The sequence below is a fragment of the Bubalus bubalis genome, chromosome 3 (genome assembly GCF_019923935.1).
Source record: "Bubalus bubalis isolate 160015118507 breed Murrah chromosome 3, NDDB_SH_1, whole genome shotgun sequence".
Classification (NCBI taxonomy): Eukaryota; Metazoa; Chordata; class Mammalia; order Artiodactyla; family Bovidae; genus Bubalus; species Bubalus bubalis.
In genome coordinates, this window is record NC_059159.1 from 122,145,502 (window position 1) to 122,168,815 (window position 23,314).

A 23,314-nucleotide genomic window follows, 5' to 3' on the forward strand; every position below is an offset into this window, starting at 1 on the left:
CCAGCAGAGGGACTCACTGTCAACACTCTGAGCAGCTGTGGCTATGAGAGCTTCAGCCCGAGGTAGGTGAGAGTCGGGTCTGAAGGAACACCACACATCCACTGTATACTCTTTATATAGAGAGATATATTATTTGTTTATTTGGCCATGTCAGGCCTTAGTTGCCACATGAGAGATCTTTGTTGTGTTGTGTGGGATCTTTCAGTGTGGTGTGAGAGCTGTCTAGTTGTGGTGAGCAGGCTTAGTTGCTCTGCCACATGTGGGATTCTAGTTCCCTGATCAGGGATTGAATCAATGTCCCCTGCACTGGCAGGTGGATTCTTAACCACTAGACCACTAGGGTAGTTCCCCACTGTACACTCTTAACTAATACTTCCCAATGTGTACTATGCATATGAATTATCTGGGGAATCTTGTTAAAATGTAGATTCTAACTCAGTAGGTCTGGAATGGGCCCCAAGATTCTACATGCGCAATAAGCTCCCAGGTGTTGCTGATGCTGCTGCTCCATGGACCACACTGTGGGTAGCATTTCTCTAAACTGAGTTTGCCCCTCACCTGGCATTACTTCACATTGGGATTTTCAAGTAACAGTCATCAGAGTGTGCAGATCATACCATGGGACACATCCCACGATCACTGAGTGAAGTGTTTCTGAACCACGAGGTTCTTCACAGCAGCCTTAACATCTTTGTTCCTGAGGCTGTAGATTATGGGGTTGAGCATGGGGGTCAGAAGTCCATAGAAGAGGGAGATGAGTTTGTCTGCAAGTTCCTGTTTGTCTGCCCCCAGGGGGTCCTTGGATTTGGGCTTCCCATACATGAAAAGAATAGTCCCATAGAAGATAACCACCACAGTGAGGTGGGCAGAGCAGGTAGAGAAGGCCTTTTTCCTCCCCTCAACCGAGGGGATCCTCAGGATGGTGGTGAGGATGAAGATGTAGGAGACAAATATGAACAGAACTGGGACTCCCAGGAAGATCACATTGGCCACCCCCATACTGACCACATTGATGGAGATGTCAGCACAGGCCAACTTCAGGACAGCCAGGATCTCACAGGTGAAGTGGTTGATGACGTTGTCCCCGCAGAAGGGTAATTGTACTGCAAGAGAGATCTGTACCAAGGAGTTAGCTCCACCAGCCAGCCAGGAGCTGGCAGCCATGGACACGTAGACAGCCTTTCTCATGACCATGGAGTATCTCAGGGGGTTGCAGATGGCCATGTAGCGATCAAATGCCATCATGCCCAGAAGCACACACTCTGTGGCTCCCATGGCAAAGGAGAGGAACATCTGTATGGCACAGGCTGAGAAGGGGATAGTTTTCCTGGGGGTCAGGAAGCCATCCAGGACCAGGGGGACTGAGGAGGTTGTGTAGCAGATGTCCAGGAAGGAGAGGTTCCCCAGGAAGAAATACATGGGCGTGTGCAGGTGAGAGTCAGACACAGTCACCAGGATGAGGACCCCATTGCCCAGCAGGATCACCAGGTACATGGACAGGATGAGCACAAAGAACGTTTTCTCTAGTTTGGGGTGGGCAGAGAGGCCCAGCAAGACAAACTCTGTCACACTGGATTGGTTGGATGCTTCCATTTCAATCTCTCTTTTTCATCTCTAGGAATACTGAAGGCAGAAAATACATATTTGATTTCTGATGGCTTGCTTATGTCAATACTGGGGGATCATAATATGTATCATGTCTCTAATTTTAAGCCTACACTGTAGGATTCAACTAAAAAACCACTTATCTAAAAGCCAGGTTGTGTTTCAGTCAAAATCATGAAGAACAGACTAAAAATCTCATGAAACTTAATAAAATGAAGGACATTTTTGTGTAGTCAATGATTCCTAAACCCATGTCCTATGTCTATACATGTTGTGTATATCCAGAACTTACCTGCAAATCACAGGCTTCTGAATAACTTTCTTTGCCATGTAGTTGGGGTCCTCAGGCTATCACAGTTCAGTGATTCTGGCCATTAAGGCCACATAGCCCATTCCTCCAGATCTAGTTCCTGCTTACATACCAAGTTTCTATTTTAATTCGACTTCCCAGATAGTCTTATAGGGAGAGATGTGCTGGCTTAAAAACATGAAGTTTCTCATCTCTTGAGCAGGTTTATTTCTTATACAGTATCTGTTTTACACTTCAGTGTTTTGTGAGTTTAACAAGTATGAATTAGTTCATTTGATCTTTTTTTTTAAATTTTATTTTATTTTTAAATTTTCCATAATTGTATTAGTTTTGCCAAACATCAAAATGAATCCGCCACAGGTATTCATGTGTTCCCCATGCTGAACCCTCCTCCCCCCTCATCCCCATACCATACCTCTGGGTCGTCTCAGTGCACCAGCCCCAAGCATCCAGTATCGTGCATCGAACCTGGACTGGCAACTCATTTCATACATGATATTTTACATGTTTCAATGCCATTCTCCCAAATCTTCCCACCTTCTCCCTCTCCCACAGAGTCCATAAGACTGTTCTATACATCAGTGTCTCTTTTGCTGTCTCGTACACAGGGTTATTGTTACCATCTTTCTAAATTCCATATATATGCCTTAGTATACTGTATTGGTGTTTTTCTTTCTGGCTTACTTCACTCTGTATAATAGGCTCCAGTTTCATCCACCTCATTAGAACTGATTCAAATGTATTCTTTTTAATGGCTGAGTAATACTCCATTGTGTATATGTACCAAAGCTTTCTTATCCATTCATCTGCTGATGGACATCTAGGTTGCTTCCATGTCCTGGCTATTATGAACAGTGCTGTGATGAACATTGGGGAACACGTGTCTCTTTCCCTTCTGGTTTCCTCAGTGTGTATGCCCAGCAGTGGGATTGCTGGATCATAAGGCAGTTCTATTTCCAGTTTTTTAAGGAATCTCCACACTGTTCTCCATAGTGGCTGTACTAGTTTGCATTCCCACCAACAGTGTAAGAGGGTTCCCTTTTCTCCACACCCTCTCCAGCATTTATTACTTGTAGACTTTTGGATCGCAGCCATTCTGACTGGTGTGAAATGGTACCTCATAGTGGTTTTGATTGGCATTTCTCTGATAATGAGTGATGTTGAGCATCTTTTCATGTGTTTGTTAGCCATCTGTATGTCTTCTTTGGAGAAATGTCTATTTAGTTCTTTGGCCCATTTTTTGATTGGGTCATTTATTTTCCTGGAGTTGAGCTGTAGGAGTTGCTTGTATATTCTCGAGATTAGTTGTTTGTCAGTTTCTTCATTGGCTATTATCTTCTCCCATTCTGAAGGCTGTCTTTTCACCTTGCTAATAGTTTCCTTTGATGTGCAGAAGCTTTTAAGGTTAATTAGGTCCCATTTGTTTATTTTTGCTTTTATTTCCAATATTCTGGGAGGTGGGTCATAGAGGATCCTGCTGTGATGTATCTCAGATAGTGTTTATAAATATATATGCACCCAACACGGGAGCACCACAGTATGTAAGACAAATGCTAACAAGTATGAAAGGAGAAATTAACAATAACACAATAATAGTGGGAGACTTTAATACCCCACTCACACCTATGGATAGATCAACTAAACAGAAAATTAACAAGGAAACACAAACTTTAAATGATACAATAGACCAGTTAGACCTAATTGATATCTATAGGACATTTCATCCCAAAACAATCAATTTCACCTTTTTCTCAAGCGCACATGGAACCTTCTCCAGGATAGATCACATCCTGGGCCATAAAGCTAGCCTTGGTAAATTCAAAAAAATAGAAATCATTCCAAGCATCTTTTCTGACCACAATGCAGTAAGACTAGATCTCAATTACAGGAGAAAAACTATTAAAAATTCCAACATATGGAGGCTGAACAACACGCTGCTGAATAACCAACAAATCACAGAAGAAATCAAAAAAGAAATTAAAATTTGCATAGAAATGAATGAAAATGAAAACACAACAACCCAAAACTTGTGGGACACGGTAAAAGCAGTCCTAAGGGGAAAGTTCATAGCAATACAGGCACACCTCAAGAAACAAGAGAAAAGTCAAATAAATAACCTAACTCTACACCTAAAGCAACTAGAAAAGGAAGAAATGAAGAACCCCAGGGTTAGTAGATGGAAAGAAACCTTAAAACTTAGAGCAGAAATAAATGCAAAAGAAACAAAAGAGATCATAGCAAAAATCAACAGAACCAAAAGCTGGTTTTTTGAAAGGATAAATAAAATGGACAAACCATTAGCCAGACTCATCAAGAAACAAAGGGAGAAAAATCAGATCAATAAAATTAGAAATGAAAATGGAGAGATCACAACACACAACACAGAAATACAAAGGATCATAAGAGAGTACTATCAACAATTATATGCCAATAAAATGGACAACGTGGAAGAAATGGACAAATTCTTAGAAAAGTACAACTTTCCAAAACTCGACCAGGAAGAAATAGAAAATCTTAACAGACCCATCACAAGCACGGAAATTGAAACTGTAATCAAAAATCTTCCAGCAAACAAAAGCCCAGGTCCAGACGGCTTCACAGCCGAATTCTACCAAAAATTTAGAGAAGAGCTAACACCTATCCTGCTCAAACTCTTCCAGAAAATTGCAGAGGATGGTGAACTTCCAAACTCATTCTATGAGGCCACCATCACCCTAATACCAAAACCTGACAAAGATCCCACAAAAAAAGAAAACTACAGGCCAATGTCACTGATGAACATAGATGCAAAAATCCTTAACAAAATTCTAGCAATCAGAATCCAACAACACATTAAAAAGATCATACACCATGACCAAGTGGGCTTTATCCCAGGGATGCAAGGATTCTTCAATACCCACAAATCAATCAATGTAATACACCACATTAACAAATTGAAAAATAAAAACCATATGATTATCTCAATAGATGCAGAGAAAGCCTTTGACAAAATTCAACATCCATTTATGATAAAAACTCTCCAGAAAGCAGGAATAGAAGGAACATACCTCAACATAATAAAAGTTCATTTGATCTTAACCTTCTTTGAAAAATCTGATGAAATTGAATTTTTGGAGCCTGTAACATAGAGTGTCCACCAGAGTCTCCAGAAATTTGATCTGCAGAGCAGGTCTTGTGCATTGCCCCCATAATCATACCATGCCTGCACCCTGGCTGCTCTCAGACTTGGCCTAAGGGAATAAAACCTTACCTGACAGTCAGAGCCCACTCAGAATTCACATTCCCAACCTACACTGAGTGGGACCTTGAGGCACAAGCTGTCTAGTGCCATTTAGATGTTTTTCAGACATTATCACATGTAACTCTACTCAGCCTCTCAGAATATCCAGAGTCACACTGTAGATCATCACAACTTCACTGCCAAAGAAATTAGAACACAGATATCACCACACCCTGCTGCATGGTTCCCAAAACAACATGGAACTGGCTGTCTAATAGCTGCCTGAGTGCTGGTTACAAATATAGATTGCTGGGATACAAAATTAATATACAGAAATCTGTTGCACATCTTTACGCTACAAATGAAATATCAGAAAGAGAAAGTTTAAAAAATCCTGTTTAAAAGCACATAAAAAAGAAACATAGGAATAAACTTTGCCGAGGAGGTGAGAACAGTATGCCAAGAACTGTAAAACATTGACAAAGGAGATTGAAGATGATTCAAAGAAATGGAAAGGTATCCCATGCTCTTGGATTGGAAGAATTAATATTGCTAAAATAGCAATGTTACCAAGGCATTCTACAGATTTAATGCAATCCCTATCAAATTACCCATGACAGAAGTAGAATAAATAACCCTTAAATTTATATAGAACCACAAAAGACCCAGAATTGCCAAAGCAATCATGAGGAAGAAGAACAAAGCTGGAGCCATAACCCTCCCAAGACATCAGACAATACTGCACAGGCACAATAATCAAAACAGCATGGTACTGGCCCAAAAACAGACATATGGATCAATGGAAGAGAATAGAGAGCTCAGAGATAACCCCCCACATCTATTGTCTATTAATCTTTGTCAAAGGAGAAAAGTATATACGATGGAGAAAAGACAGTCACTTTAGCAGGTGGTGTTGGGAAAACTGGACAGTCACATGTAAATCAATGAAATTAAAACACTCCATCATACCATATGTACTGTAAATTCCAAAATGGTTTAAAGACTCGAATATAAGACACAATATAAAACTCCTAGAACATAGGAAAAACAATCTCTGACATAAATCATTGCAATATTTTCTTAGTTCAGTCTCCCAAGGCAAAAGAAACAAAAGTAAAAATAAATAAATGGGGCCTAATTAAATTTATAAGCTTTTGTACACGAAGGAAACCATAAACAAAAGGAAAATGAAAAAAAATGAAAAGGCAACCTTAAAACTGGAAGAAAATGTTTGCAAACAATGCAACCAACAAGGGCTTAATTTCCACAATATGCAAGTAGCTCATACAGCTTAATATATTTTTAAAAAATTCAATCAAAAAATGAACAGAACTTAGACATTTCTCCCAAAAAGATATACAGATGGCCAACAGGCACATGAAGAAGATGCTCAACATCACTGATTATTAGAGAAATGCACACCAAAACTACAATGAGGTAGCTCCTCATACCTTTCAGATTGACCATGATCAAGTAGTCTACAAATAATACATGCTGGAGAGGGTTTAGAGAAAAGGGAATCCTCCTACATTGTTGATGGGAATATAAATTGGTACAGCCACTATGGAGAATAGTATGGACGTTCCTTAAAAAACTAAAAATAGAGTTATTAAATGATCCAGAAATCCCACTCCTGGGCATAAATATGAAAAATATGAAAACTCTTATTCCAAAAGATACATGCACCCGTGTTCATAGCAGCACTGTTTACAATAGCCAAGACATGGAAACAACCCAAATGTTCAAGAGGTAAATGGACAAAGAAGATGTGGTGTGGGTGTGTGTGTATGTGTATATACATATTTGAAATTGCAACATATATATATATGAAATTCCTATACACACACACAATGGAATATTACTTAGCCCTAAAAAAGAATGAAGTATTGCCATTTAGAGCAACATGGGTGGGCCTAGAGATTATCATACTAAGTGAAGTGTTAGAGAAAGAAAAATATTATATTATATCATATATATGTGAAATCTACAAATAATACAAATGAACTTATTTACAAAATGGAAAAAGACTCACAGGCATAGAAAACAAACTTATGGTTACCAAAGGAGAAAAGTGGGGGAGCGATAAATTAGGAATATGGCATTAACAGATACATACTACTATATATAAAATATATAAAAGGATTTACTGTATAGTCAATATTTTATAATAACCTATAATGGAAAAGAATCTGAAAAACAATATATACATATATATTCATATCCATATATCCATATAGATATATATATATCTGAATCACTTTTCTGTACACCTAAAACTAACACAATATTGTAAATCAACTATAGTTCAGTTGAAAAAAAAAAAGGAAAAAAGAATGGCAAACCAAAAAAACTGAAAATACAGTGAAAGAAAGGAAATATTGCTGAGTCCTGCCTTTACAGATGGTCTTAGAGATCAGTGTTTGCTTTTCTGTTTTAAATAAATGCTCCCCATGTACTTACTTCTGATGTACATCAGTCTCAGGAATCACTGGCCTCTTGATTTAAAGGTGGAGAAACTGAGGCCAGGAGAGAGATTTGTGGATTGCACTTGGACCTGAAGAAGAGGTGCTTTTTTCCTACTTGGTGATGATACAGTGTTCAAAAGAGGTTATCTCAGGATACCAGGAATGAAGGGATGCAGAATCCTTTTTAGAGAAAGGCTCCTTTACTATAGGCAGGTGGTGGTGGTGGGGGTGCCAGATTGGAAGCTTGGCAGAATCTTCAGATATTAAATCAATCCAGTCCCCTCCTTTAACCCACCTGTTATAGGGGCCCTGTCTTCAGGAGGTGATTTCTCGGCCTCTGCTTGAACATTCTGAATAATGATGGCAGCGCTCGTGGCCTACAGTGTTGTTGTCGGGAATCCTGAGCTGTTAGTTATTCAGGGACCTGATGTGTACACTTTTCTCCCTTCCTCCCCTGGTCCTAGGAGAAGGCAATGGCAACCCACTCCAGTACTCTTGCCTGGAAAATCCCATGGATGGAGGAGCCTGTTAGGCTGCAGTCCATGGGGTCTTGAAGAGTCAGACACGACTGAGCGACTTCACTCTCACTTTTCACTTTTCACTTTTCACTTTCATGCATTGGAGAAGAAAATAACCCACTCCAGTGCTCTTGCCTGGAGAATCCCAGGGATGGCAGAGCCTGGTGGGCTGCTGTCTCTGGGGTCGCACAGAGTCAGACACAACTGAAGCGACTTAGCAGCAGCAGCAGCTCCTGGTCCTAAGCCAGCCTCCTGGGCACATTCAAAACTGACGAGCTCCCTTGCGAGAGTAACAGCCCTCAGAGCTTTTGGAAACAGTTGTCTTGTCCCCCTAGCCCAGTCCTTCTCCCTGCCCCAGCTCCACTCAGCCCTCTTTGCCTGAGACTCCTGTCTTTCCTCCCAGCTGGTGAAGTGTGCATGCTCAGTCATGTCCAACTCTTTTCGACTCCATGGACTGCCTGCCTGTATCCATGGAATTTTCTAGGCAAGAATACTGGAGCAGGGTGTCATTTCCTTCTCCAGAGGATTTTCCTAACCCAAGATTGAACCCGAGTCTCCTGCATTGGCAGGTGAGGTTCTTTACCTGCCAATGCAGGGGAAGCCTCAGCTGGTGAAGAACTAGTCCTGAAGGTCATCCAGCACTTACCCAGTATGGGACCCCATGAAGGCTGGGTCTATTGCTGGCAGGGAGGCAGAACATGGAGTGGGCAGGCTGCCAGTTTACTGGGGGCCAGGAGAAGTGACTGTCTCTGATGTCACCTGCCCATCTGGGTGCTACCAAGCCATAACCAAGGAGGCATCCAGGCCATAGCCTTCCAAGCTGCTCTGGCAACAGCTGGGCATGTGCTCTTAACAGGGACACATACCCTTTAACTGTTGTCTAACGTCCTAGCGTCTCCAAGCAACCCTGGGTGTAGAAGGCTCCAAAGTTCAGCCACAGCTACTCAGAGTGCCCTTGCCTGCCTTTGGGGCTCTATGAGACAAGGAGACGAGGGCTGACTCTTAAGGCTGAGGCTCACCCAGGTACCTCCAGCCTGGAGTATACTGCACCACAGTGCCAGCAGGCAAGCCATGCCCAACCCCCGGCCCAGTACCCTCTTCTCTTGTGCTCCGCCCTGCTCTCCAGAGGGTCCCACGATGACTCAGGAGTTTAGACCTGGGTTGTTTTGGGGCCAGGCCCTGTCCCAGAAGTAATTAAAGTTTGATGAGAGACTCAGAATTTAGACTTGGCCTCATAGACCCAATTAGGCAATGCTGTAAAGTCTACCCAAAGCTCCTCTCTCACTACAAGGAAATTTCAGCTTAGAATGTTCTCTGGCCAGAGTTCTCCCAGGCTTTGATTACAACAGTTGGTTCAAGAATTGGACCAATAATTGGTCCAACAATTGGCTCTGTCATTGACCCTCAGAATTGCCTAGAAGGGAAAAAGCTAAGCCTTAGTGCTTTGAATATTCCTGGGGATTTTGGACAGATTCCGGGCCACCTAGGCATCTCCTCCCCTCCACTGGGTGACTCAGAGTGCGCATGTGCGGGCTCTCTTTCTTTCTCTCTCTCTCTCCCCTACCAGCCTGCCCTCCACTCTGAACAATCTCTACACTACAAACACATCATGTGTGTCAGGCCTTGTGCCAGGTACCAGAGGGTAGGGGTGCGTGGGGGACATGATGGCCGAAAGTGGGTCTTTGCCTTCAGAGAATGTCCAGCAGAGTGGGACCAGCCAGAGACTGAGACATGTCTGAGAATGTCACAAAGCTGTCCAGGGGACTGGGCCTGGGAAGGGCAGGCAGAATCAGCCCAGGATGACAGGAACAGGGATGGAGGAGACAGTGGCCCTGGGAGATATTTAGAAGGAAGAAATTATAGAATTTAGAGATAGATCAGGGGTGGGACATGCAGGAGAGAGAAAAATGAACAATGGTTAAAATCTCAGATCTTGAGACCTGGAGGAAGTTAGAAGGAGAGGCTGTCTGGGCTGGTGGGGTTAGGGTGGCTACACGGTAGTCTCTGACATTTCCGTGTATAGTTTCTCTACTCCTCTGTGCCCAGTTCCAGGCTAGTTACTAGAAATAGAGATATGACTAAGAGATAGTTTCCGTGATTGAAACAGTTTACGGCCGGTTGATTTGTTGTATTTGAGATAATGGTGAGATATTACTAAGGGTTGCCATTAACTTACAGATGTTTTCTAAATCTTATCTAGTGCTCCCCAAACCCCATGAGGCAGGTATGAAGGATACTTGGATGTGAACAGCTGGAAGGACCCTCCTTTCCTGGGCTGTAGTAACTTGTATTCAGAATGTCTAGCATTTTTAACCTCTGCCCTCTAAGTGCCAGGAGCCTCCCCCTCCTTCACACTTGGATTTCCTCAAGGGTTAGGGGATGTTGTGGGGTTCACGGGGGCAGGGACACGGTGGCACCACTGGGCCTCATGGTTAAACAGGCACTGGCCTGTCAATCAGGGTCTGAGTGGCTCCGGCTCATCCCTGCATGGCAGAGTTCTCTGTCCCCCAACTCCTGGGGGTCACTGCCCAGAGTCTGCCATGGTGGAGACTCTGCCACTCTGGTGCAGAGCCTGGAAACAACGTAAGGAACCCCCTCAGAAGGAGAACATGAGACTTCCTGGGACAAAGCGGTGAATCAGACAAGTACTGTTTAGATGACCCAGCGTTCAGACACGAGAGATTACACACTCACTTCTCCACTGAGCTCATGCCGCACGAGTGGGCTCCCTCCATGAAGGAGCAGCGCTTTGGCCCCTCCCTCTACCACCCCTTCCCTTCCCTTCAGGAAAGTTCTGTCTCTCTGACCTTTAGAGCACCTGATTCCAGCCCTGGGATCATCTCAAAATGGCAGTGCTGCTTTTCCGCCTTCATAGAGACCGTGCTATTACTCCCGATGCCTGACAGAATCTCCAAATGTCTTGAGTAGGGATCTGGTTACAGGCCTTGTGAATTTCATGGGGGTGTCATGTCCACATTTGTCCTCAGAATGCCACAATAAACAGAGATGTCTCCCCAGGGGATGCTGGACTCGCTGGAGTTCAGACTACTCCTTCAGTCCACTTCTCTTTGGTAAACTCATTTACACACAAACACACCTGCAGAAAGGAGATTTCTGACACACAGCGCTCCCTCTTGTCCAATTAAAACCCAACATCCCCTTGGCTGGTCTGTCCAAGGCTTCCCTAGACAATGAGGAGTAATGAGGAGAAGCATTTTCAGCAATACCTCAGATCTCAATGCCCTGAGACCCCACACGCTGAGTTAGTAGGAAGTTTAGCCCCGGACTACTCAATGTGATGGCAGAGGGCAGCATCAGCATCATCTGGAAACTTGTTGATAATGCAGATTCCTGGGCGTTTCCCTGGGCCTACTTAATCTCTGGGGGTGGGTCCCAGCAACCTGCTTGTGCACGCATGAGTATGTGTATTTGTGTGTACCTGTGTGTTTCCAATCTGTGTTTTAACAGGTCCCCTAGGTGATTCTGATGCATGCTACTGCCTGAGAGCACTGGTCTATCTAGACTTCTATGACTGGGGTCCCAGTTATCCCTTTAAGGCCTCCCAGAGGAAGGAGGGTGTTTTTATGCATGGTCAGAGCAGCTGCCTGTAGTTCCTCTGCTCTGGAGTCAACTGTTCTTCCAGTCCTTGCTTGCCCCTCACTCGTGAATCTTGACCCTCGACTGTCCACACCCCTGCTGACCTCCTCTGGGCCACTGGTCTCCATGGCCTTACTCTCTCCCCTGCCAACAGGGAGTCGCTTTTCTATCCTCAGAAATCCACTTCCTCAGAAAGTTCTCATAACACAGCAGATGGGTCCCTAGTGGCCCAGAGCTCAAGGAAACTGTAGATAGTATGACCGGCACTTCAGGGGTCCGCCAACAATCTCCCATGGCAGTAAAGTTAGACTTGTACCTACAGACAGCAGAGCAGTGCCAGCAACTCTCCCTAAGTGATGGATAAGTTGATGAGTCTCGAGCTCAGATGTTTCCCCCATATCTTTCTGGAAGTTCCTCAAACATTCTATACTCCAAAATGAATCATCTTCTCCCCACAAACCATCAGCTTGATCAATATTCTCTACCTTGGTGATGTCACCATCATCCTCCCATCATCTGAGCTAGAAACATTGATTCTATCCTCTTTCCTGTCTGTCACATCCAACCAAAATCTAATATTGTATTTTGTATCTACCAAACATTTCTTGCATCTTCTCATCTTCACCGCTTCATCACTCCCCAGTCAGTATTCTTATCTTCATTTGCCTGAAGTGTTTCTCTGTCTCTTTAGACCTTGTCCTCCAGCCTGCCCCCAGTGTTCTCTCCACTTTGTGACTGGAAGGACCAACCTAAGATGCAGATTTCATCGTGTCAGACCCTTACTTAAAATCCCCAACTGCCTCCTCATCTGCTACAGGAGAAAGTCCTAGCTCCTCAGGATGTCCCCAAAGGTCAGTATGGGTCCAGCCCTGCCTTCCTCCCCATCCAGCCCCTTTGTGCTCTAGCAACACTGCCCTTCTGGCCACTCCTTATTCCAGGGGCTCCTTCTCGTTTCTGTGCCTTGATTTATGCAGCCCTTTCTGGCTGGAATGATTCCCCACTCCCCTTCATCTGGCAGACGGACACTCCTCCACACCAGTGGTGTGCTGATGAATGTTTAACAACCACATCCCCAAGTCAGAAAAAGCCCTGATCTGGAACATTTGCTGATTTCTGTGGTTTAAACACTCATAGGAGGGCCCATTTCAAGCTACCAACAGTCACTGAATGGGAGTTGGGAGGAGATGTACACAATTGTGAGCCAGCGCCAGCACACGGTGGACCTTGGGTTACCTCCTCCAGGAGGTCTGGCCCTCGCCTCCCTCTGGGCTATCACATAAGCGTGAGCATTCTCCCTGGCCTGTGCTTCCTTCCTTGTGTGGTAGCTTTATTTTCACTTTCCTGACCCTGGTTCTTGGCACATGTCTGCCTTCTGTGTAACAGTACACACTCAATAATCATTTGCTGAATAAAGGAAGGTACCCTTTTTCTGGATCCATCCCTATTCTGGGTCACATCCTATCTGGGGTCCCTATAAGGTCTGGGAGCACATGAGCAGATGATAGGATGCTGAAAGGGCAATGGCTGAGATGGATGCCAGGAGAGGATTCAGGAAGAACATGGTGGGATACTTCAAGGGCCCTAATGCCACAAGTTGAAAATTCGGAAGAGAATATGTCTCTCACTCAGACCCCTATACACCACTGCATAAGCACAGACTTGTGGTGAAGGGAATGGCAACCCACTCCAGTATTCTTACCTAGAGAATCCCATGAGCAGAGAAGCCTGGTGGGCTACAATCCTTGAGGTTGCAAAGAGTTGGACACGACTAAGCGACTAACACAACAACATACAGGCACAGACTTGGGGTGATGGGGCTTGACTACAGCGCAGGAGAAAAGACTTGGCCTCTGAATGAGTCATGTAATCATTGACCAGCAGGCTGCTGGACTCTATTAATGGGATTATGATATTAAGACAGAAGGAAGGGAGGGAGGGAGAGAAGGAAGGAGGGAGAAAGGAAGCAGGCAGTTAACTTCCTCCTGATGTCTTCAACATAATTGGATCTTGGGGATGTTATCCCAGAAGGATACAAAGTTTCTAAATGTGTCAACTCACTTTCCAAACTTTAAATGACTTCAGGGACAAAATGGTCCCAAGGAACAGACTGGAATTTAAATTATCTTCTAAGAGTGATGGCCAGGCCTTTGGAAATTGTACCCTGAGCGCTAGAGACACAGGGCAGACGACTGGCTGGACCCTTCACCTGTCACACATTCTGAACCCTCACCCTGATACTTCCCACCTGGTATTGCTCTTTCTGATATGTGGCCTCTTCCCAACCCTTAGGAAGCAGATCCTTCTTGCTCACCATGTCTCTGATAAAGGTAAGCACAGGATTTGGTGACACCAAAAGTTTCATCAGTGCAGTGGCATTTCTGCTATCAGACTTGACTAATGGAATAGGGTTGAGAAGGCGAGGTAGGGAGCCCTTCATGGATAAGGTGTTATTCTCACAGAGGCAAATAGACCCATCAAACTGCAAGAGTCTCTAAGGTCATCCGGCCTCACACCACTTTGTGCAGAGAAGAAGGGGTTGCCTGGGACTCCACAGCTCATAATCTTTTTCTCACACAGTTGTCCCTTCTTGATTAAAACTGGAAGGCTTTTTCTTTTGTAGTTAAGAATCCAACATCCAGCAATAATAATGAGCCATGAATCTGGATCTAGTGATGATGACGTGGAGGGAATATTTTCTTCACAGAATCCAGGTTTGGGGAAAAGTCTGGAGGGCTGGCTGACATAGAGTGAAAACCCAGCCTGATACTGATTTACTGTCTCAGCACAGATATCCAGGTGGTACTGTGTTCTGGGCAGGTGAGCCATGCTCAAGTTGGGGGCCATTCTCAGTACTGACCAGCCTATGTAGTCAGTTTCTGGATGGTAAATCTGCTCATGAGAAATATGTCTGTTTTAAGGTCCTGGGAGAAAAAGGGAGATGGACTCTTGTTTATCTTCATGCTGAAGCCAAGCTATTTCTGGACATTTGGAGGGCTGTCTGTGGAAGAGGGATTAATGTTGCAAAGAAGCAGATTTCGGCTCAATATCAAAGGGGAACTACTTCAAAGTGAAATGAGCCTCGCCAGAAAGCACAGCGCCCCACATCATTCAGGGAGCCAAAGACAGGCCAGAGGGCCACGAGGAACACAGCAAAGGGCTTTCCGCATTGGAAAGGGCACAGATTTCGAAATAAGTCCCAAGGCCTGTTGTCAATAGTGTTAGAGGCATTGTTCTGGTCGAGGATGACATAATTACTTGTGTGTGTGACTATGTGCATGACTGTTTCCTCTGTTAGGTTTTGAGCCCCTTGAGGTTGTAGGCTGTGCCCTTTTTGCTGTGATCCCAGCACCTAAAATAGTACCTGCCTCAGCACAGATGCTCAATAAATATGTCAGCCTGAATTGAATTACTGTGGTGCTGGCTTGGTCACAGCTACAGTGCTGGGCACCACCAGAGAAGTGTCTCAGAGCTCCCCAGGCAGGAAGGTTCCGTTATAGTCGAGGCAGGGGCTGGATGACTGAGAACACTTGAAGAGGTAGAGATATGGGAATTCATGAATATTTTAGATACAGAGCAAATAAAGGCAAATGCCCAACATCCTCAGTGTTACCTACCTTTTTTTCCCCACTGGTCCAGAATAAATCCTAGTTTGGAGAGCTCTTAGAAGTCTGAGGGGAGATTCAAGCTTCCCAGGAAGAAGGGCTGACAGAGCAGGACTCAGAACTGTGGAAACAGTCTCAGGCAGAAGCCAGCGCCTCTGGCGAGGCAGATGGAGAAAGAAGAAAAGAAGAGACAGTCCATCAGACTCTCCTTCAGCTGGCCACAGTGCACGAAAGGGTCACTTGTGCCCCAGTTGTACCAAAGTGTCACCAAGAGGTGAAGGCCTTGGCACTGTGTCTGGGTTAATTCTCTCAATAGGCAACACCAGGCCAGAGCAGCTGTAGTCTTTCACCTTCCCCTAAGACAGGAGGCTTGGTTTTCTGTTTCTTCCTGTTGTCAGTTTTCATTTATGTTGTCTTGTCTCCTGTGTGACTTACTCTTTTTCAATGTGTGCCAGGCGTTGTATTTGCAGAATTATTTGTGGACCTGATTTAGAGGTAGTGATGATGTTGCCTTCCTTCAAGGTAGATTTGTGTTTGGTAGGTATTTGGGGGCATCAAAAATTGGGGACCACCTCAGTCCAATTTCAGAGCTCAAGACGTTGTATTTGCAGAATTATTTGTGGACCTGATTTAGAGGTAGTGATGATGTTGCCTTCCTTCAAGGTAGATTTGTGTTTGGTAGGTATTTGGGGGCATCAAAAATTGGGGACCACCTCAGTCCAATTTCAGAGCTCGAGAAGATTTGAAGCTGAGCTGCAGCACCTGTAAACACCTGTTTCTTTCTGATTAACTCTTATTCCTATGGTGTTGCCCTTTGGTTTGTTTCCAAAGGGAGAAGGCTTAGTTAGGGGTCCTTCACAGTGGGCCTTGCACTTCAGACCTGTTTCTACCTCCAGGAGGCTGTGAGTAACACTTCTTGGTCTCTCAGAGGCCACCTCCAGAAGGTGCGGATGCCCCCAGCTGACACATAGCCTCAAAAGCCAGATATACTTCTCCGAATTCCTTTCTTCCTCCTGAATCCTGACTCTGTGATTCCTTGTCATCTTATCTGTCTTGCCAAGTACTTTACACAAAAGTTTTAAATCATTTGCCCAATTTTTAAAATGTTTCATCTGCAGATGAGTTAGTCCAAATTAACTCTTCATTCTTGCTGAAAAGAGAATACTGATCTCTATCATAATTTTTCTAGAGCCCCTTAGACATGACCAGATTGTCAGAGCTCTTCTCCAGTTGCTCAACAGGGCAGAGATTTTTGCCCTTATGCCCAGGCACTTTTAGAGTCAGAGAGTGCTGAGGTTGACTGCAGAGAGTTCCTGCAGGTGACAGAGCAGAGGCACTATGGATAGGTCCAATCAGACCTCCCCCCTGGTGGAGTTCATTCTCCTGGGCCTCTCAGCCCACCCAATGCTGGAGAAAACACTCTTTGTGCTCATCCTGCTCATGTACCTGGTGATCCTGCTGGGTAATGGGGTCCTCATCCTGGTGACCATCCTTGACTCCAGCCTGCACAAACCTATGTACTTCTTCCTGGGGAACCTCTCCTTCCTGGACATCTGCTACACAACCTCCTCAGTCCCCCTCATCCTTGACAGCTTCCTGACCCCCAGGAAAACCATCTCTTTCTCAGCCTGTTTTGGGCAGATGTTCCTCTCCTTTGCCATGGGAGCTACGGAGTGTGTGCTTCTGGGCATGATGGCGTTTGATCGCTATGTGGCCATCTGCAACCCTCTGAGGTACCCTGTAGTCATGAACAAGGTTGCCTGCGGGCCTATGGCTATTGGCTCCTGGGTAGCTGGTATCACCAATTCTGTAGTTCAGACATCCCAGGCTGTGAGACTGCCATTCTGTGGGGACAATGTCATCAACCACTTCACCTGTGAGATCCTGGCTGTCCTGAAGTTGGCCTGTGCTGACATCTCCATCAATGTGGTCAGTATGGTCGTGGCCAATGTGATCTTCCTGGGAATCCCAGTTCTGTTCATTTTTGTCTCCTATGTGTTCATCATTGCTACCATCCTGAGGATCCCCTCCGGAGAAGGGAGGAAAAAGGCCTTCTCCACATGCTCTGCCCACCTCACAGTTGTGGTCATCTTCTACGGGACCATCCTCTTCATGTACGGGAAGCCCAAATCCAAGGACCCTCTGGGGGCAGACAAACAGGACCTTGCAGACAAGCTTACCTCCCTCTTCTATGGGGTGGTGACCCCCATGCTCAACCCCATCATCTACAGCCTCAGGAACAAGGATGTGAAGGCTGCTGTGAGGAACCTGGCGAGTCAGAAACACCTAACTGAGTGACCATCACAGATTCCCAGGCTGCCAGAGTACAAATTCCCCCAAATTCCTCATTGTCTTCATGGGGAAATGGTAACCCAGGGATGTCCTTAGGTTGTCAGTGGAAAGAGCCTTTTCATTTCTGGTGCTGCTGGTCAGCTTCTTGGCTTCACCCAGAAACATACTGTATCATATCACAGCTGTATTTTGCTGCCTAAGTCTGAAATCCTCTGATAAAAGAATTTGGTAAATATCCATTAAAAAGTTATAAATATAGTCAAAAGAGACAAATGGAAATTTTAGTGGTACTGAGTCTTTCAAGTATTTTGTTTTTTTCTGTGTAGAACTGTTAACCAAAAGTGAGGTCTGGCTGCTTGCCACTCAAAAGCCAATAAAAGGGCAAGTTGGGTAGGAAGGAAAGATTGCTTTATTTTGAAGTTTGGCAACTGAGGTAGGGGATGGCAGACTCCTGTCAAAGGTCAATTTCCACCCTACTCCCCCAACTGAAAATCAGTGGGCAAGAACTTTTACAGGTGGGGAAAGGAACTACATGCAAAAACAGCACTGTCAACTCTTGACAATTGTCTTGAAACTGATAATGGGGTGGTCTAATCGGCATCACCTTGATTAAGTACAGTTAGTCTTCAGCTCCAGGGTCCATTCGTTCTTATTTCTTTAAGGCCAGTTCTTGGAGTTGTGGCAGCTTATGTCATGGCTACAGTCTGGTCACCAAGTTAACTTCTTCCACCTGGTAGGGGTTTTAGTGTCTATAAAACAGCTCAAAGGATATGGCTCAGAATATTATCTATAGCCCTTGAGGAGTAACTAAAAGCCCTTGACTTTTTTTTTTTAATGATGAAACTATCATTTTTTTGTCCTGTTTGTTCCTTGTATCAGTTTTCTCTTCCTGTGTAGCAAATCACCACAATATAGCAGCTTAAATCAATGCTCATTTATTAGTTCACAGTTCAGAAATCCAGCATGACATGACTTGGTTCTTTTCTCAGGGTATCAAATGGCTAAAATCACAAAGTGTCAGCTGCATTAAGTTTTCATCTGGAGGCTCTGAGGAAAAATCCACTTTCAAGCATATTTATGTTGCAGAATTCAATTTTGTGCAGCCATAGGATTGAATTCCCCATTTCCTTTTTGCATGGCCCCTCCATCTTCATGTCAGTAATGGTACATCAAATTCTTCTAGTGCTTTGTATCTTTGGTTTCTCTTTCTGCTACTAGCCAGAGAAAAACTCTCTGCCTTTATAGGATTCATGGTTAGGTCAGGCCCACCTGGATAATCTCTATGTTAAGGCCAATTATGTCATCATTTTTTACAGTCCTGGGGATTATACAGAGTGTGTACACCAGGGAGGGAAAATCTTAGGGACATCTTAGAATCCTGCCTCTTACACATGTAACCCCTGTCCTTCTGGGCTATGTACAGTGGATTTCCATAGAATTGGAGAAGGTCTGGGGCAGAGAAGCAGAAAGATGGATGGTGTTTGAAGTGGGATACTGTTAGCTCAAGGTGAATCTAACTTGCACAAACTGTCAGCTGTGGCTGAAATCATAGTGGGACTGAAAGATTGGTAAGCGAGGTACTGTAGCATTTGCTAATTATGGATAGATGGATGGAGTCAAACTCATATCACATCATTAAGATGCCATAGAGCTTCCTCTATCCACATTGCTTCCAAAGGGATCTATCCCATCCTCAACCCAGTGACACTTTCGGTTTTCCTGTAGCCATAGTTCACGGGACCGGAGCAACTGTGACCCCAGATGAGGTAATCTATAGATCTGAGGGTAATATATCTGACGGAGGGCTTCCCAGGTGGTGCTGGTGGTAAAGAACCTGCCTGCCAATCCAGGAGACATAAGAGAAGTGGGTTCGATCCCCGGGTTAGGAAGATCCCCGGAGGAGGGCATGGCAACCCACTCCAATATTCTTGCCTGGAGAATCCCATGGACAGAGGAGCCTGGCAGGCTGCAGTCCACAGGGTCACAAAGAGTCAGACATGACTGAAGTGACTAAGCATGCATGCACTCACATATCGACTGAAGCGAAAGGGTGAATTGGGCTAGTTAGTGTGATCTTTGGGGAACTTGGAATTGAGAAACAGGGAAACAAAATCAGTTTGCTGCTGCTGCTGTTGCTAAGTCATTTCAGGCATGTCCGACTCTGTGTGACCCCATAGACGGCAGCCCACCAGGCTCCCCCATCCCGGGATTCTCCAGGCAAAAACACTGGAGTGGGTTGCCATTTCCTTCTCCAATGCATGAAAGGAAAAGTGAAAGTAAAGTCACTCAGTCATGTCTGACTCTTAGCGACCCCATGGACTACAGCCTACCAGGCTCCTTCATCCATGGGATTTTCCAGGCAAGAGTACTGGAGTGGGTTGCCATTGCCTTCTCCCAAAATCAGTTTAATGAGACCCAAATTAGAAAGGACCCACCAAAGATTCCATGAGGTAGGGTTGATATTATGGTGGTAGGGTGGGAAGCAAAAGCTATCAGTCAGCAGATGAAGCCCATTAGAAAAAAGAAAAGAAAAACAAAAGAGAAAAAAATATATAGAAAGTGTCTGTCTCATTAGTAGAGGAGATTCAAAAGGTGAACCCATGAATTCTGTTTCTGGGTTTCCTGGAGCTTCTTGCTATCAAGAACATTCTTGAACTTCCCTGGTGGCGCAATGGATAAAAATCTGCCTGCCAATGCAGGGGACATGGATTTGATTCTTGGTCTGGGGAGATTCCACATGACATGGAGCAACTAAGCCTGTGCACCACAACTACTGAGTCCACGTTCTAGAGCCTCCAAGCCGCAACTGCTGAGTCCACAAGCCACTGCTACTGAAGCCCAGGTGACCTAGATCCTGTTTGCTGCAACAGGAGAAGCTACCATGATGAGAAGCCTCTGGACCATATTGAAGAGTAGCCCCTGCTTATCTCTGCTAGAGAAAGCCTGTGAAAAGCAACAAAGTCTCAGTGCAGCCAAAAATAAATACATAAAATTTTTAAAAAGAACATTCTCCATTTCTCAATCCTTTCACTTTACCCTGTTAAGAATCTTGTTCTTTGATTTATATAAGATTCCATAATTGCCCCCAAATGCATCTTTACTTAGAACCACCACAACAATAGAACTTTCCCTGAGATAGCCTGAGTGGATCTTTGTTTCTTATAACCAAAAGAGCAAAACTAGGTCAGGATGAGAGTTATTAAGAACCAGCTGCTCACAACCAATCCTGGCTCCCAATAGGGATACTCAGGCTGATCTGCTTGGTTGCAGTTAATGCTGGTTCAGTGTTCCCTTGAGAATTAACTTAGGGGACCCTGAATATTATGAGGAGGAGACTCTAAGTATTACAAGGAAGAGGAGAAGAGAATGGGAGGTCCATTAACCATCCCCAAGTAAATTACTACAACAGCTACTTCTATCCCCCACCCCCCTCAAATTGGCAGGTGGCTGTTCAGGAAGGTAGACATGAGATAGGTTTGGTGTCTATCAGACAACAGAAGCCATCATAGACCAGATTGATTCACTTGCCCTTCTTTGTTCCAGTAGAGGAAGTCATATCCTGGACTATACAAACAAGAGCACCAGTGCCTTTTAGTTCTGCCTCTAGCATAATATACTTGCCTCATGAATGTATTGCTATGATTTATGTCAGAGGTTGTTCTGTTTGTGTTTTCTTCTAAGACTTTTATGGTTTCAGTATTACATTTAGGTTTTTAATCCATTTTGAGTTTATTTTTGTATATAGTGTGAGAAAATGTTCTAATTTTGTTATTTTATATGTAGCTGTCCAGTTTTCCCAGCACCACTATTAAAGAGACTATCTTTTCTCCATTGGATATTCTTGCCTCCTTTGTCATAGATTGACCAAAAGTGCATGGGTTTATTTCTAGGCTCTCTATTCTGTTCCATTAATCTATGTATCTGTTTTTGTTCCAGTACCATACTATTTTGATTACTGTAGCTTTGTAGTATAGTCTGAGTCAAGGATTGTGATATTTCCAATTCTGTTCTTTCACAAGATTGTTTTGGCTCTTCAGGGTCTTTTGTACTTCAATAAAAATTTTTAAATTATTTATTTTTTATCTGTGAAGAATGCCATGTGCATCTTTTTAAAAGAATGCTTTAAATCTGTAGATTCAATTCAAAACATTTCTTCTGGTATCAGGAACAAGACAAGGGTTCTCACTCTTGCCATTTTTATTCACTACAGTATTAGAAAACCTAGTCATGGCAACCAGACAGGAAGAAGAAATAAAAAAATCCAAATTGGAAGGGAAGAATACAGCTGTCACTGTTTGCCGATGACATGATATTATACATAAAAACATAAAGACACTACCAAAAAACTACAAGAGCTTATCAATGAATCCAGTAAAGTTGCATAATACAAAATTACTGTACAGAAATCTGTTGCATTTCTACACACTAACAATGAACTATCAGAAAGAAAAATTAAGGAAACAGTCCACTTATAATCACATCAAAAAGAATAAAATACCTGGGAATAGGCTTGCCTAAGGAGGTAAAAGACTTGTATAGTCAGAAAACTATAAGACATTGTTGAAAGAAATTGAAGATGACATTAAACAGATGGGAAGATATACGGTATTCCTTGATTGGAAGAATTGATTTTGTTAAAATAACCATACTACTGATATTATCCTCCTAAAAGAAACTCTGTGTTGATCATTTTTTTTCCCTTTATGGGAGTAAACTCATGACAGATTGACATGAAAAAAATCTGAGGAAATAAATACTACTACCTGAGGCAAATCTACAATTCAATAAATTGCCCTTAAAAAAAAAAAGTACATTTGTACATCCCTTGGCTGAGTAATCTGAGAGCATTTTAATCCAGCTCCAATTTGCCAAAGATTAAAATAAGGCTTCTATTATGAGCACATCGGTTTTAGCTGTCAGAATAAGATGTCTCTGATGAGAGGCCATTGTCGTCACCCTTTGTTCTCACCCCACCAACGCCAACCTCCTTCCACTTACATAAACATTGTTATAAAAAGGCCAACAGTCATACTCCATCCTTCATTATGGATTTGTAATCAGTTTGCACTCACAATCCCAGATATATCTTTTCTTTGGCTCTACTTCATAGTGATGAATGTGATTCCTGTACCTGGGTTCTACATTCAATGAAGAATCTGCACAGTTCACATCACAGTCATGGGTTCATCCATATTTTCCTTTGGTCTTTCCCATCCTGTAAGTTCTCCTCTTGTACTACTTTGTCTAAATTTATCACTTATATCATGAAGTTTTTTTTTTTATATATATTTTTTATTTTATTTTTTAACTTTACAATATTGTATTGGTTTTGCCATATATCAACATGAATCTGCCACAGGCGTACACGTGTTCCCCATCCTGAACCCTCCTCCCTCCTCCTTCCCTGTACCATCCCTCTGGGTCGTCCCAGTGCACCAGCCCCAAGCATCCAGTATCGTGCATCGAGCCTGGACTGGCGACTCATTTCATATATGATATTATATATGTTTCAATGCCATTCTCCCAAATCATCCCACCCTCTCTCTCTCCCACAGAGTCCAAAAGACTGTTCTATACATCAGTGTCTCTTTTGCTGTCTCATACACAGGGTTATTGTTACCATCTTTCTAAATTCCATATATATGCATTAGTATACTGTATTGGTGTTTTTCTTTCTGGCTTACTTCACTGTATAATAGGCTCCA

General features: G+C 43.7%; 2 protein-coding genes and 1 non-coding gene across 3 annotated transcripts; 2 read left to right on the forward strand and 1 right to left on the reverse strand.

Moving 5' to 3' along the window:
- Positions 1 to 636: 636 nt before the first annotated feature.
- Positions 637 to 1,593, reverse strand: LOC102414084 (olfactory receptor 13C7-like). The gene has a single exon (XM_006073592.4). The coding sequence runs from the start codon at positions 1,591 to 1,593 to the stop codon at positions 637 to 639; it is 957 nt and encodes a 318-aa protein (XP_006073654.4).
- A 14,930-nt stretch (positions 1,594 to 16,523) lies between these two features.
- LOC102414419 (olfactory receptor 13C7-like) lies at positions 16,524 to 17,764 on the forward strand. Its single transcript, XM_006073593.4, has one exon. It carries the CDS (start codon positions 16,656 to 16,658, stop codon positions 17,613 to 17,615), a length of 960 nt encoding a protein of 319 aa, XP_006073655.4. The 5' UTR covers positions 16,524 to 16,655; the 3' UTR covers positions 17,616 to 17,764.
- A 4,431-nt stretch (positions 17,765 to 22,195) lies between these two features.
- Positions 22,196 to 22,349, forward strand: LOC112584114. Its single transcript, XR_003108460.3, has one exon. It is a non-coding gene; the product is annotated as a small nucleolar RNA SNORA69 (small nucleolar RNA).
- The last annotated feature ends 965 nt before the right edge of the window (positions 22,350 to 23,314 follow it).